Source organism: Cetorhinus maximus, chromosome 7 (genome assembly GCF_964194155.1).
Source record: "Cetorhinus maximus chromosome 7, sCetMax3.hap1.1, whole genome shotgun sequence".
In the NCBI taxonomy this organism is placed as follows: Eukaryota; Metazoa; Chordata; class Chondrichthyes; order Lamniformes; family Cetorhinidae; genus Cetorhinus; species Cetorhinus maximus.
This window is the reverse complement of record NC_135885.1, coordinates 61,153,477-61,169,834: the sequence shown is the minus strand read 5'-3', so window position 1 is coordinate 61,169,834 and position 16,358 is coordinate 61,153,477. Positions and strand designations below refer to the sequence as shown.

Genomic DNA, 16,358 nt, shown 5'->3' with positions numbered 1-16,358 from the left:
CCTAACTATACTCAGTTCTGTTGAGGGGTCGTGAGGACTCGAAACGTCAACTCTTTTCTTCTCCGCCGATGCTGCCAGACCTGCTGAGTTTTTCCAGGTAATTCTGTTTTTGTTTTGGATTTCCAGCATCCGCAGTAGTTTTTTGTTTTTATCCCACTATTGGTTTGCAGAGCTGGCCAGACGCGCATGCGCAGTTCATCACTTGCCCCTAGAAAGCGTAATGCGCATGCGCATCAGTCCCAGAAACGCCACTCGTTGCCAAGACTGTTTGTTATTCATTGCGCATGTTCGCATTCTTTTGGATAAAGTCAAGTAACAACGGCTCATTTTCTTAAAAAAACACATTAACCACAGGATATACGGTCAAGTTTGATTCTTTTTTATCGTCTTAGTATACTACAATTTTTTTTAAAAAACAATTTGACGGGTGAAAGGTTACCTGTTCCGCATGCGCACTGACGTTTTCTACTGGCTGCAGAAATGGCGGCGTGCAGCGGGATTTTCGTTGGGTTTCTGCGGAGATGTTGCGGGTCTGCGGCGGCGAGGAATATTCCTACTTATGTCAGGATGTCTTCAGTGAGTGTCGGGTTTTAGTGTTTGTTTTGGCCCTAACTCGGAATCAGACGCTGTTGGTTCTCGCGGGAGTGAAACGTTTCAAAATCGAGTTTTGGAGTCTCGGGTGCCGCTTCTTCACCTCATTCCTACCTGGTTATTCACCAGCTCCAGTAACCTCCAACACTTTCACAACCCTGGCTCCGTTGTAGTTCTTTCACCTCTGAGTTGGAAGTTCGCAGGGCCCATGCCTCAATCCAGAGATTTGAGCACAAGCACTGAGGGAATGCTGCACTGTCGAAGGTGCGGCCTTTCAGGACGAGATGTTAAATCAAGGCCCCACTTGCCCTTTTTTTTTAAAATCCCACCCGCTATGTTAAAGGAATGCCAGGGAAATTTTTCTGGTGTCCTGATCAAGATCACTAAACTAATTTAATAGTCATTCAATTGCTGATTGTGGGGTCATGTTATATGCAAATTTATTTCCCCACTTTGCACATTTTTAAAAAAAGAAGTACTTCATTGTTTGTGAAGCAGTTTAGAATGCCCTAAAATAGCAAAAGGTGTTATTAATTTGGGTTCTGCCACTCCTTTCTGTGCTAAACCAGCCAGTGCAATCTCTGCACTGTCACCTTGTGTTCCCCAAGAATCTATTTTGTCTTCTTTGTATACTATAACCTTGGCGATATCTGCAAACAGGGCGATCTGCCATCTGTACAATGAAATCTTGGTCTATCTCTAAAATCTATCTCTGATTCCCCTTTCCTCTCACAATATGTGTACAATATCCTTGTTATTAGTGTCTTCCATTCTCCTATAATGTGTTCAAAAGCTGTGGGTGACCTTGGCGAGGCAATATTTATTGTCCATCCTTAGTTGTTGTTAAAGCCCTTCGAAGTAGTGGGACTGGAATCACATGTAGGCCAGACTCTGTAGAAAATGGGCAGTGTTTTCCTGAAGGGTGTTAGTGGACCATTTAGGATTTTAATGAGAATCCGTCATTTATCTTATGTGGCGTCAGCGTACAGTTGACCAGCTTTATTGAGTTCAGATTCAGAATCCCAACTTGGCACAGTTTGGTTTGAACTCGGCACCTTTTGGTTGTTTGTCCAAAACTACACTGGTTTGAGACAGTGAAATCAGGTTTGTTAATTGGTAGTAATTGGAAGGACATAGGTTCTGTACTGCTCAGACTGAGGTATATATTAGGAATTTCTGTAAGGACATAAAGGTCCTTTAAGTGAGCTCTGAATAGAATTCAGGAGTTCAAAATAATGGATGTATGAATATATAATATAGGCAGCAAGAAAATAAAACAAATAAGAATCTTAAAAGGAGGAGATCAAGTAAATTTTTTCTGAAAATTACAAGATGAATAGCCACTTTAAAATTTGTATGGATCTGCATATTTGCCAGCTAAAAGTGCAGGTAAATAATTGGTAATTGTGAGGGTAGTGTTGACTGCCCTTGACATCTTGGCCACCAGAACTAGCTGAACCCCTAACCAAGCTATTCCAGTACAGCTGCAACAATGGCATCTATCCAGCAATGTGGAAAATTGCCAGGTACATTCTGTTCACAAAAAACAGGACAAAACCAATCTGGCCAATTACTGTCCCATCAGCCTCCTCTCAATCTTCAGCAAAGTGATGGAATTTGTCATTGACAGTGCTATCAAGTGGCATTTCTTTACCAACAACCTGCTCACTGATGCTTGGTTTGGGCCTTGCCAGGGGGCCTCAGCTCCAGACATCATTGGTTTGGGCCTTGCCAGGGGGCCTCAGCTCCAGTTCAAGTGTGGGCAAAAGAGCTGAGTTCTAGAAGTGAAGATTGTGTGACTGCACTTGATATCAAGGCGGCATTTGATCGAGTGTCACATCAAGAAGTCCTAGTAAAATTTGAAGCTAGTGGGAATTGGGAAAAATGCTCCAATGATTGGAGTCACATCAAGCACAAAGGAAGATTGTTGGAGGCCAATCATCTCAGCCCCTGGACTTCACTGTAGAAGTTGCTCAGGTAGTGTCTTAGGCTCAACCTCCTTCAGCCCTTCATCAACAAGCTTCTCTCCACCATAAGATCAGAAGTGATTGCAAGTGTTCAGCAGCATTTGCAACTGCTTGTAACAAAATGGTCCGTATGCAGTAAGACCTGCACAACATTCAGGCTTGGGTTGATAAGTGGCAAGTAATATGTGCCACAAAAGTGCCAGGCAATGACTATCTCCAACAACAGAGGATCGAACCATGTCCTTTCGTTTGGCATTACTATTGTCTGCAGTTGAGTACTTTCTGGTCGCTGAGACTGTGTGTCTCACTGGCTGTGAAAATGGGAAAAGGCAGCAGGGACAAGGTCATTGTGATATGACATGTCACCATAATCTAACCAGCAACCTTGTGGACAATTATGGTACCCCAAGATCCCCACGTTAAACAAAGTTATGTACAGATTTCTACCAGGTCTATTTGCGAAGTCGTGTGGCAATGGAGAATTGGTGTCAGGGACAGGGCTGTGGACCTAGGAGTCCCTCATCAAGAATATACACAGGCAATGGATGCGTGAAGGTCACTGGACGCCTTCAGTATCTGTGACTAAGCAGTCCTCTTCAGGATACACTCTGCTCAACCCAAATGGGGAGGGATGTAGTTGCCCTAAAAGTAGGCTGTCCCCCTGCCCCCTGGCCGGGGAACTACCCCCTGTCAGGTCAACATCTTTGTGGTCAAAGAAAGAAAATTTTGAATTTTTGCAGCTTGGAATGTTAAAACACTCATGGATAATCTCAAGTGAACATCTGCAAAGAAAAACTGCAATCCTATCAATTGAGCTTTCAAGACTTCAAATTTACATCACACTCTGAGATGTACCATCCTGGCGAAGGGCAGCTGAAGGAACAAACAGGGGGATACACCTAGCGGAAAGGAAAGACTTGACAGCGACCCTCGTCCACGGAGTTGATTTTGCTATCCAGAATTGGATTTTGGATGCACTCCCTGTATTCCCCAATTGTATAAATGAAAGAATCATGACACTTTACCTATAGCTCAGCCGTAACCAATATGTCACTGTTGTCAGTGCCTAAGCTCCAACCCTTGGCTCTGATGAAGATGTTAAGGAAAAGTTCAATCCTGACCTTGAAGTCCTTGCTGCCTTCCCAAAAGAAAAGATCATGCATGCTTCTGGAGACTTTAATGCCAGTTGGCCGTGACTTCAATATCTGGAGTGCACTAATGGGGAAAAAGGGGGTGGGTAAAGCCAATGCAAATGGCGTCCTTACAAAGCATGCTCAGCATGGCCTGATTATAACAAACATCCTCTTCTGCCAGAAGGACAAATACAAAATCACTTGGAGGCATCCTAGATCAAAGCATTGGCACCTCTTGGATCATGTCACTGGGTCAACGTTCTAAGTGATATCTGTATCATTCGATCCATGAGGGGGATTAATGCCTGCTGGACATATCACCGACTTCTTCGATAGGTGTTGAACATTCACCCAGCTACAAGATATTGCAAGGCCCAAAAGCCTAAGAGGAAAATGATCAATGTCTCAGTTCTAAAGCAGCCTGATTGAAGAGAGAATTCCAAGTGCAACTCATGGCCATTCTGGAAAATCTTCACACATTCAATTCCAGAACTGTGGGATCAAATAAAGTCAGCTGTACTCAGCTTCTTTGCTAGACCATTGAGTACAAGCATCATTGTCACCAGGACTGGTTCAGTGAAAATGATGCTGAAATATGTGACCACCTAGGGAGATAAATCACGCTGTGAAGCTTATCGAGGTAGTTTCCTCTTGCCCATAGCAGGGAAAATCCTGACACTCCTTCTCCTGAATCAGCTACTTCCTGTGGCTGAGAAAATCCTCCCAGAGACAGTGTGGTTTTAGACCTTCAAGAGGACCCTCTGTCATGGTCTTTGCCAGACAAATTCAAGAAAAACGTTGATGACAACACTAGGAACTCTGCATTGCATTGATCGACCTGAACAAAACATTTGACTCTTAAGTCACGAGGCTCTATAGATTGTGCTCCAAAGATTTGGGTGCCCAAGAAACTTCTTCACAATCCTGCAATTTCTTTGTGATATGATTGCAGCTATCTTGAGTGGGCGATCTGAAACAACCACCTTCAAAATCCGGACTGGGGTCAAGTAAGGCTGTGTGATAGTCCCCCATACTGTATAAAATCTACCTGACAATGGCTGTTCACCTCCTATCAGCTCTCTAGTGTCAGTATTAAATACCACTTAAATGGAAAACTTTTTAATCTCTGTCACCTCCATGCCACAATTAAACTGATTGCAATAGACAGACATGATCTATAGTTTATGGATGACTGCAGTGTTGTTACTTACTCTGCACCAGATTTGCAAGCCACTTTTTTGATCTCTTCCAATTCTACATACAAGAAACTTAGCCTGTCCTTATGAATTTTCTTTTGGCAACATTCAGCAACCCCCCCCACTTGGTCAGCCAAATATTGTAACTCCCCTAAATGTTGAAGGAGAGACTCGGGAATGCGTTGCGCACTTCCCATAACTTGACTGCCGCCACTCAAAGGTCACCATTTGAAGAGGAGATCCAATGCCGGATCAGGTGTGCCAGCTCAGCCTTCTACAAACTGTGGTAGCGAGTGTTTGATGGTGAAGACCTTTGTAAATCAGCAAAAGTCCTAGTGTAAAGAGCAATTGTTGCCACCACACACTTGTACTTCAGTGAGACCTGGACCGTATATTGGCAACACAAGATTGCTCAAGAAATTCCATCAGCAATGCCTCTGCCACATCATCTGGATTCAATGGGAGGATTGTCAAACAAATGCTAGTGTCCTTCTTGAAGCCAGCTCCACAAGCATTCGTGCAAAATCAACTTTGTGACTGGATGGCCAAAAAGTGTTTTTCTCCCGACAGCTCTTGTTTTCTCAACTCTCAGGTGGCCAACATTCCAGGGAAGGACAAAGGAAACACTGCAAAGCTTTCTGAAGCTCTCCTTGAAGCGCAGCATTGACATTAATGAATGGGCAGAACTTGCTACCAATTGTTTAAAATGGCAACAACTTGTCTTTCAAGCTGCATCACGCTTTGAGTCACAATGTGTTGAGGCAGAGCAACGGCAGAGAAGGAAAGAAAAGGAAGCAAATCCTGCCTCCGGATCCCACTCTCTCGACAACCTTCCCGTGTGCCCAGAGGTCTGTGGGTGAAGAATCACCCTGATCAGTCACGAGAAGACCCATAGCAGAAACCCTCAACCCTGAGTAGATATCATCCTCGAATCATGGACAGCAGACGACAACAGCGGTGTTGATTGGAAATTTTACTGAACCAGCCACATGAATACTGTGGCTACAAAAGTGAGTCAGAATATACAAATTTTGTGGTGAGTAACTCCCCTCCTGTCACCCAAAAGCTGTCTAACATCTACAAGGCGCAAGTCAGGAGTGTGGTGCAATACTCTCCACTTAGATGGATGAGTGTAGCACCAATAATCAAGAAGCTTAACAATACCCAGGACACGTCAGCCTGCTTGATCGGCTTCATTCGTCACTTTAAATATTTACTCCCTCCACTGGCACACGGCTGTAGTGTGTACCATTTACAAAATGCACAGTGGCAACTTGCCAAAGCTCCTTTTGACAGCACCTTCCAAACCCATGGCTTCTACCACCTAGAAGATCAAGGACAGCAGATGCATATGAACACCGCCATCTGGAAACTCCCCCTCCAAGTCGCACATCATCCTGACTTGCAAGTATATTGCTGTTTTTTCATTGTGTCTTTTAATTCTTGAAATCCTTGCCTAACAGCACTATGGATGTACCTACCCGATGTGATTGCAGTGGTTAGAGGGGACTCAACGCAAAGTTCTCTATGGCAATTAGTGAATGCTGGTCTTGCCAGAAAGCCTCATATCCCGTGAATGTTTTTTTTAAACTTGATGATTATGATCCTGGGATGTTGTACTATGCCAGACAAAATTTGATACACAGTCACATGAGGTATTAGGATAGGTGACCTAAAGCTTGGTCAACAACACGGTGTTTAAAGAGAGTAGAGGAGAGGCAATGGTGAAGCAATGAAAATTGGAGATGCGCAAGAGGCCAGAAATGGAGATGTACTAAGATCTCGATGTTGTAGGCTTCAAGGAGGCTACAGACATAAAGGGTAGGGTGAGGCCATGAAGGGATTTGAAAACAAGGATGAGGTAGAGATGTTGCCGGATTGTAAGCCTGATGTAGGAGTGCACGGGTGATGAGGGAATGGCTTGTGAGTATGAATATGGGCAGCAGCAGAGTTTTGGATGATCTCAATTTTATCGACGATGCAAGATTAGGAGGGGGTGGGTTGACAACCAGGGGAGAATTGGAATGAGCAAATCTGAAGGTAACAAAGGCGTGGATCAGGGTTTCAGCAGCAGATGTATTGAGAAAGGTGGATATGGGTAATGTTACAGAAGTGTAAATGGGTGGTCTTGATAATGCAGCGGATATGGGATTGGAAGCTCAAGGTCAAATAGTACATTGAGGCTGTGAACAATCTTGTTCAATCTCAAATAGCGACCAGTAAACGGTTTGCGTTTGGTGGCTTGCTCAGTTTATAGTAGGGACCGAAGACATTGGCTTTGTCCTGACTGATATTTAATTTGAAGGAAATTTCTGATTTTCCAGCTCTGTGTGTCAGACAAGCAACAGAACAAATCGGATGCTATGCCGGGTTGAAAGAGGTTGGGTGAGGTCGAGCAGGCTGTCATCAGCGTAAATATGGATTGTGACATTATGTTATCGAATGATGTTACTGAGGCAGCATTTGATTAGAAGATGGAAAGGAGCAAGGATAGATACTTCTGGTATCTATCCAAGAGAGAGTATGGGCACAGAAGAAGGATTTGCAGGTGATTCTTTGGCTACCACTAGACAAATAGAAATGAAACCAAGCAAGGGCAGCCCCACCCAGCTGAATGACAGAAGAGACATTGGAGGAAGAATGTGTCAGTGCAGAGGCTGAAGGTGGGTTCAGGAATGTAGTTTACCACTGTCACAGGCACACAGGGTGTTAATTGTGACTTCGATAAAGGCAGTTTCAGTTCTGGGGCCAGAGTGGAAACACAATTGATGGGGTTCAATCATGGAGTTGCCAGAAAGATTGACACATATTTGGAAGGTGAAAGCACATTCAAGGACTTCTTGAAAGAAAGGGAGTTGGATGGCACGGTAGTTTTTCAAGGACAAAAGGATCAAGGATGATTTTTGAGGAGATGGCAGATTTGACCTGGAGGGGACAGAAACTGAGGAGAAGAAATTAAAAATTAAATTGCGTTAGTTTAAAGTCATTGCCAAAAGAGCAAACTGAGAGGTTAGGAATGCCATACCAGACACAATGGTTGGAATATAATCCAGGGCTTTTCTTAGAAAAGTGGGTAAATATCTGAAAAAATTACATTGTGCAGTCCCTATGCTTTGGATAAATGTAACAGCTTTTTTTCTGCACAGCAAGATCAGACAAATAGCAGTGAGATGAATGGACATTTCATTGGTTTTATTTTCTGAAGAATCCAGAACTCCTCTTTATTACATGAAGGATCGTTAAGCTCCACAGGAGCAGACAGATGAGATATTGATTATGATCTATTCAGACAGACATCTGTGATTGTGTAGGCTTCCCTCACATGCAAAGGATTGTCACCCCAGATTATGGACTCAAGTCCTAGGCTTGAATCATGACTTGCTGACTGCAAAAGAAGGGACCGGCCTGCTCTGCCAACTGACAGTTGTGTACTCCTTGCATGATTTAAAACTTTTTAAATGTGTATATGTGATGGAAATTTCTATTTTTGAGCATCGGAAGTTAGTGATTATAAATAAGAACATAAACAGGAGCAGGGATAGATCATGTGGCTTTTTAAGCTTGCTGCACCATTCAGTATGATCATGGCTGATCTTCTGCCTCATCTCCACTTTCCTGCCCACTCCTCATCTCTCGATTCCCTGAGGACCAAAAAATCTATCTATCTCTGGCTCAAATATATTCAACGATGGAGCATCCACAACCCTGTGGGTAGAGAATTCCAAAGATTCACAACCGTTTGCATGAAGTAATTTCTCCTCATCTTGGTCCTAAACGATCAACCCCTTACCCTGAGACTGTTCCTGTGTTCTAGATTCCACAGCCAGGGAAAATTACTTTTCAGTGTCTGCCCTGTCAAGCTCCTTCAGACTCATGTATGTTTCAATTAGATTATTGCTCATTCTCCAAACCCCAGAGAATATAGGCCCAATTTACTTAGCATCTCACCATAGCACAGCCCTCTCATCCCAATCTCATGAGCTTTCACTGTTCCATCTCCAATGCAAGTATATATCCTTTTTAAATTTGGAAACCAAAACTATGCACAGTACTCCAGGTGTGGTCTTGCCAAAGTAAAAGCAAAATACTACGGATGCTGGAGACCTGAAATAAAAACACGGTGCTGGAAAAACTCAGCTGGCCTGGCAGCACCTGTGGAGAGAGAAATAGTTAATGTTTCGTGTCCCCTATGACTCTTCTTCATAACTGAAGAATATTACCAAAGTGAATAACCTCATGCTTCCCCACATTATACTCCATCTGCCATCTTCTCGCCCATTCACTTAACCTGCCCACACCTCTTTGCAGCCTCTTTATGTTCTCATCACAGCTTACATTCCCAATTAGCTTGGTATAGTCAGAAAACTTGCTCTCTCTTTGTCTTAGTCATTAATGTAGATTGTAAATAGCTGAGGCCCTGGCACTGATTGTTGTGGCATTCCATTAGTCAAGGCCTGTCAACTTGAAAATGCCCTGTTTATTCCTACTCTCTGCTTCCTATCTGCTAACCAATCCTCTACCCATGTTAATATATTATGCCCAAATCTGTGCCCTTATCTTGCATATTAGCTTTTCATGTGGCATCTTATCAAATGCCTTTTGGAAATCCAAGTATACAACAACTGCTGGACCCACCTTGTCTACCCTACTAGTTACATTCTCAAAAACCTCTAATAAATTTGCCAAACATAATTTCACTTTCATAAAACCATGTGGACTCTGTCAGATCGTACAGTAGACTGACTCATTCTGAAAATACTAAAATCTTGCTTTCTATTACGTTGCAAGCAACAACAAGTTAAAGCTGATCATAAATCATAGGTTTATTTCATTTTCTTCGGTTCGTAGAATTGCAGAATGGCTTCGGAAAGTAGGAGGGCCTGTCAGGTCTGTACTGGCTCTCTGCAAGAACACCTCTCTTAGTAATGCTACCACGCCCCCTACCCCGTCCCCTTTTTGCCTGTAGCCCTGCAATTTTTCACTCCTCCAGGTCATTATCCAATTCTCTTCGAAAGCCTCGGTTTGAATCTGCCTCCACAGCACTCTGAGGCAGTGCATTCCGGATCCTAACCAGTCACTAGGTTTAAAAAAAAAACGTTTTTCCTCATGTTACAGTTACTAATTTTGTGAATTATCTGAAATTGGTATCCTCTGGTTCTTGGCCTTTCCAACAACGGGAATGGTTTCTCCCTATCTAATCTATCCAGACCCCTCATGATTTTGAACATCTCCATAAAATCTCCACTTAATCTTCTCTAAGAAGGCCAGTCCCCTCTATCCACATAACTGAAATTCCTCATCCCTGGAACCATTGTTGTAAGTCTTTTCTGCACCTTCTCTAAAGCTTTCATACTCTTGCTTGCTTTATTTTAAACTGATGACCAAATTCTATACATTTGCCTCCCTCATCCACATGCTACCCTGTAGCAGCATCATCTGCGGCCATGTAGTTAAGCTCCATATTTGCACCAATGATACCTAATTTTAACTCTTGATTACTTTTGTAAGGTTACCTGTCTGAAACCAAGTCTTGGGTAAACTGCAGTTTCTTCCTGTTAACATTGTGAAGAGAAAAGCGAAAATCCATGTAATCTTCATATCCATGCCACCAATTGCACTCCATTTTCAGGCTAAACTAGTGGTGACCTATTTAATCACAAGCTGAGCTTCCAACCCTACATTCTCCATGACAAAGACCATCTACTTTGATCAAACCGCACCCCACCCCCCTCCAGCCTCAGTCATCTGCAGCTGAATCACTGCTTTTTTCATCATCAATATTCTTCTGGCTGGTCTCCTATTCTCCATCCTCTGTAAACCTCAGCTGATCCAGGACACTACTTTCCTTATTTTGCCCTGTACCAAGTCCCACTCACCCATAAACCCTATCCTTGCTGAACTACATTGCGTCCCATCAGGTTCTGCCACAGGCGCTGCATATGAAGTGGTAAATCCTTGTGTTTAAATCCATTCATGACTCTGTTCCTATCTCTGTGATCTCCTCTAGCCTTCAAATCCCATCTCCTCCCCACAAATACCTTATGCTCCACTAACACTGATTTCCTGTGCATTTTCCCTCCCTTTACCTCACCATTGGCAGTTATACTTCCAGCTGTCTGGGTGAACACTGGAATTTCTTCACAAAGCCCATCACTTTCACTAGGCTTTGGTTATCCCATCTAATATCTACTTCTTTGGCTTAGCAACCACCTCTGTGGAGTGTCTTGGGACATCTTTCTACATTACAAACAGAAAATAATTATCTATTACTTGCAACGTGAATTGAGGTTCTTGAGTGATGGAATCCATAGTTTCAACGTTGTACTGTTTGAGACGGACCCTAATTGAAAAGAGGAACCAAAACTGAACCTCATGGTTTCTAAGGAAACTAAGACTGAAACAGATTGGAAACCATAATTCCTGGTTGAAAGCATTTAAAAGCTCAAAGCCCAGATAATGATGATTCCAATGGTGCAGTACAGGCAGGCTAAAGGAGACACAGGCCAGATCCAGAAGCTGAGAATAAGCAAAGATATAATTGCTGCAGCTGTTTCTGTTACTTGAGCATAACATTATTGGACCTACACCACCCAGACCAAGTTGAGCAGGTTCTGCAGATGTGTGCCATCTTTGATGAAGATCGAACTCATAGAACTTGGGGTTTGTTTTGCGCTGCTGTCAGCTGAGGATCAGGTTAAACCCTAGAAGAGCTGAAATTCTTCATGAGGAAGACTGAGTTTTGAAGGACTTTGTGACTAAGATTTATGACATATTTGCTGGGTGGACTGCCGAGCCAATTAGTGAGATCTGTCTTGGGTGTATCTGCCATTTAAAGTGTAATTTGTAGTTTATAATTGGCCGCAATTTGCTGCTTAATTCATGTTTAACTTATGTTCATTCTGGGTTTTAGCAGGTAGTATTTGCTTTGTTTAACTCTTTGTATAGTAAAAATTCTTCTGTTTTAAACGGTGGAATCTTGTGGTTTCATTCTTTCAGTAAATAACTGGAATTTCTCCTTCTTCACTTACCATTGCTGTAAATGGCTCAGGTAGAGGGAGATGGTGTAAGAGTAATGTCTCTGGACTAGTAAAGAGGCCCAGGCACTGGTTCAAATCCCACCATGGCAGCTGGTGGAATTTAAATTCCATTAACAAAATCTGGAATTGAAAGCCAGTCTCCGTAATGCTGACCATGAAACTATCATCAATAGTCATAAACTCCATCTGCTCCACTAATGCCCTGACGGGAAGGAAACCTTCTGGTCCTTACCTGGTCTGGCATGTATGTGACTCTAACCCACAGCAATGTGGTTGACTCGGCCTGAAATGGCCTAGAAAGCCACTCAGTTCAATGGCAATTTGGCAAGGTCAGCATTGCCCATCCCTTTGATACCCACATGCCATGAAAGGATAAATTAAGTAAAGGCTAAAGTTTTGGGGATGTTTAGCTTAATGTCGAGTACTCCTAGCTGAAGTTGCATGCAGAACAGACTTGGTAAGAAACAATATGTCTGTTCATAGTGAAGTACTTAACGCAACAACTAAAATAACTAATGTAACAGCAAGGTCATATGAACATACGAAGTAGTAGTAGGTTATTTGGCCCCATAGACTTGTTTTGCCATTCAATAAGATGATGGTTGATCTATCAATACCACTTTGCTGCCTACCCCTAATACTTTTTGACTCCCTTGTTAGTCAAGACTCTATCTACCTCCACCTTAATATTTAATGACACTGTCTCTACTCCTCTGAGGAAGACAATTCCACAGACTCCTGGACCTCTGAAAGAAAACATTTCCCCATATCTCCATCTTAAATGGGTGACCCCTTATTTTTAAACTGTGTCCCCTAGTTTCTGGTCTTTCCCACAATGGGAAACATGTTCTCAGCATCCACACTGTCAAGTCCCCTTAGGATTTTCTATGTTTCAATAGCATCACCTCTCATCCATCTAAATTCCAATGGATACAGGCGCTGCCTTTCCTCATAAGATAACCCCCTCATCACATGAATCAGTTGAGCGAACCTTCTCTGAACTGCTTCTAATGCAGTTATGTCCTTTCTTAAATAAGGGGACCAAAACCTCTCTCAGTCAGTACTCTAGATCTGGTCTCACCAATGTCCTGTGCAACTGTAGCAAAACATCCCTAGTTTTATCTTCCATTCTCCTTGCAATAAACAACAACATTCCATTTGCTTTCCTAATCTCTTGCTGTTCCTGCATATTAACTTTTTGTGATTTATGTACCAGAACATCTAGATCCCTTTGTACCACAGAGTTCTTAATCTCTCTCTATTTAAATGTGCTGCTTTTCTATTCTTCCTGCCATAGTGGACAAGTTCACATTTTTCTACCTTATACTTCATCTGTCAAATTTTTACCCACTTACTTAACCTATCTGTATCCCTTTGCAGACTCCTTATGTCCTCTCCACAATTTACTTTCTTACCTATCGTTGTTCATCAAATTTAGCAACTATACGTTCAGTCCCTCCATCCATGCTATTGATATAAATTGTAAATAGTTGAGACCCTAGCACTGATCCCTGCAGCACTCAACTCGTTGCATCTTGCCAACCCATAAATGACCTATTTATGCCTACTCTCTTTCCTATTAGCTAACCAATCCTCTATCCATGCTAATATATTACCCCCTACACCATGAGCTCTTATTTTGTGTAGTGACCTTTGTGGCATCTTGACAAATGCCTTCTGGAAATTGGAGTACAAGGTTAATCACCCGTTCATCAGTTTTGATGATGTTGCTTGAGGGATAAATATTGGTTAAAACACTAGGAGAACTGCCCTATTATTCATTGAATAGTTCCGTGGAATCTTTTCTGTCCACGTGAGATGTTAAACTGGACTTTGATTTAACGTCTCATCCGCAAAACACCACATCCCAACAATGCAGCACTACTGCCCTGAATTATTAGCATAGATTATATACCAAAGTCTCTGGATTGCAGTGTGAACCGACAACCTGCTGGCCCAGACACACAAGTGTGATCACTGAGCCATGGTCGGATACCTAACAGAAAAGCAACCTCTTCTATGTGGAATATATAAACTTTAAAAAACAATGTATAAGATTTAAATGCTATTTGAAATACATATATTTTAGAAATCTGTGTCATCTTGGGCCCTTCACTACCTGGTTATATTACATAATAACATGAGCCTATGTGAGTTGGTCAGTTGTGAACCATATGGTGTGTATGTGTTACACCTAATTTCATGAAATGGCCAGTCAAATTGCCCATTTCTTGAAATGAGCATCCTCCCTGCACAGTTCATGAAACTGGCAGTTTGGTCACCCAGTTCATGAAATGGGCATTGGAAAACTTGCCCAGTTCATGAAATGGCCAACTTTTATGAACGGAAAATAAAATTTTGTTTCACAAATGTATAGTCTGCTTAATTCTGTTTACTGTGCTCTTATGTTTTATTCAGTATTATATCCAAACTATCCAGATATAGCTTATATTCATCAATGATTACAATATGGCAAAAATAAAGAAACAATTCATACATACATTGAATAAAGGAATATTATGCATATTTCAGATTCATTGTGACATCCAAGCGTTTCAAATTCTTTGGTTTATGTTCTTTTTCATTCAGGATCGCACCCAAACCACTCAGAAGCTTATACATCAATGTTTACAATAACAGCATAAATACAATTCATACGCACTTAATTTGTCAGCACTGGTCAACGTTGTCACAGGACTTGCAGTTGTGGCAGGCACTGTTGCAGTGGATACCTGCTTGATAAGCAGTTACTCCTGCAGTGACATCTCTGGAAGCCTCATGAAGGCTGAGTTGTTCTACACAAATTCAAACAGATTCTTGGCAAGTGTTCCTTTTATAATTCCCTTAGTTGTTCTAGTGGTGTAGCCAGTCCCATCTATACAATTTGGTGAGTCACCTTTACTGCAGTCAAATGCTAACACTAGGACAGCCACTAACCTCTAACACCAACAGCCTGAAGTGACATTGTGCTGCGTGCCATCATCTGCTTGCCTTGCTTTGTAATGCCCTGGTGTGCCACCTTGCACGTCTGACAGGATGAAGTTCTTCATCAGATTTAAGGTCATCTGTAGTGGATGATCCAGAGGCCTGCTCAGGGTTGTTAATGGAGGATGGTCCCGGGGATGTCTCAGGATCATCCATGTTGAATGACCCGGGGCAGGTTCAGGGTTGTCCATGTTGCGTGGTCCAGGCGCCAACTCAGGGGTCACCTGTGGTGGATGGTTCTGGGACGCTCAAGATCTTCCATGTTGGATGGTCCGGGGCTGACTCAGTCGTCTGTGGTGGATGGTTCTGGAGCCAGCTCAGGATTGTCCATGGAGGATGGGCCAGGGGCCTTCAGGATCAGGATTTTCCATGTTCTCCTCAAGAAGTCTTTCCAGTTCTTCAATGATGTGGAGATTCTGTTGAGGAACTCATCTGGCAACTTTGATCTGAGGCCACACTGTGGTTTGTTTCCAATGACTGCTTGGTAAGGAGCCATCGTTATAACCTCACTGCCCACTGAACACAATGGATACCATAGCTCCACTGAGCACAGTTGTTGTCACACATCCAAGTCATTAGCTCCAGCTTCATGTCACCATTACTGCGTTCCACAGAGCCTTGACTCTGGGGATGTTTGGGACACCCCATTAACCAACACAAGTTTTTCCCAGAATGTTGCCATTATCTGACTGAAGAATATGTGGATTTCTGTTATCTAGAAATATGGAAGCAGCTCATGGGCAACCTCGATTTCAGAAGGTGAATGAGCATGGAATTCTACACCTTCCATCACCACCTGTGTGAGCCATTTAAGTCAAATAGGGAGATGCGAACTGGTCCTTTTGAAACTTATATTAAATTTTACACCTCTCACCAACCACCATTTCTGCCTTTAAAGACAAACTTGCTTTACCATATTCATGCTGTTATTGAGCAACTTTGTATACGATGTTAAGTTTGTACACAGCAACAGGCTTGAGCAACAATTCCACAAATAAGATTTTAAAACTCGTACATAGCACTAGCCATTTCATGAAATGAGCAGTCAAACTACCTATTTCATGATCCGTGCAATGGGTTTGTTCAGTTCATGAAATGGGTTCTACCAGTGTCCCTTTCACGAAATGGACATTTTCATAAATTAGGTGTAACATATGCAGTATTTATTGAAAGAATGGCAATGTGCTAAGAATTTTTTGTTCCAAAAGACACTAGAGATTTGGCATAGTGTTGGTAGATGGCACTGACTTGATCCAAAAAGTCTCAGTGCTGTCTGATAGTGCTTCCCTTTATATAACAGTCATACTCTTGCAGAGACTGTGTTAAACACTGTCTTTTTTTTTAACCTCTGACATCTTGAAAGAGTACAGCATATCCTAACTTTGCCAGTGCACCTTACTGGTGTTTTTATTATTGGTACATTTTTATGCTCATCAAAATAAAGAATAT

At 42.4% G+C, this 16,358-nt stretch overlaps 1 protein-coding gene across 2 annotated transcripts in view; it reads left to right on the top strand.

The window, feature by feature from the left end:
• The first annotated feature begins 454 nt into the window (after positions 1-454).
• Positions 455-16,358, top strand: part of mrps9 (mitochondrial ribosomal protein S9) — a 106,079-nt gene continuing 90,175 nt past the window's right edge. For both annotated transcript variants that reach the window (XM_078545596.1, XM_078545595.1), the window contains exon 1: positions 455-576. In XM_078545596.1, coding sequence (XP_078401722.1) covers positions 481-576 — 96 coding nt within the window. In that variant the 5' untranslated portion in view covers positions 455-480. The remainder of the gene's footprint in view (positions 577-16,358) is intronic.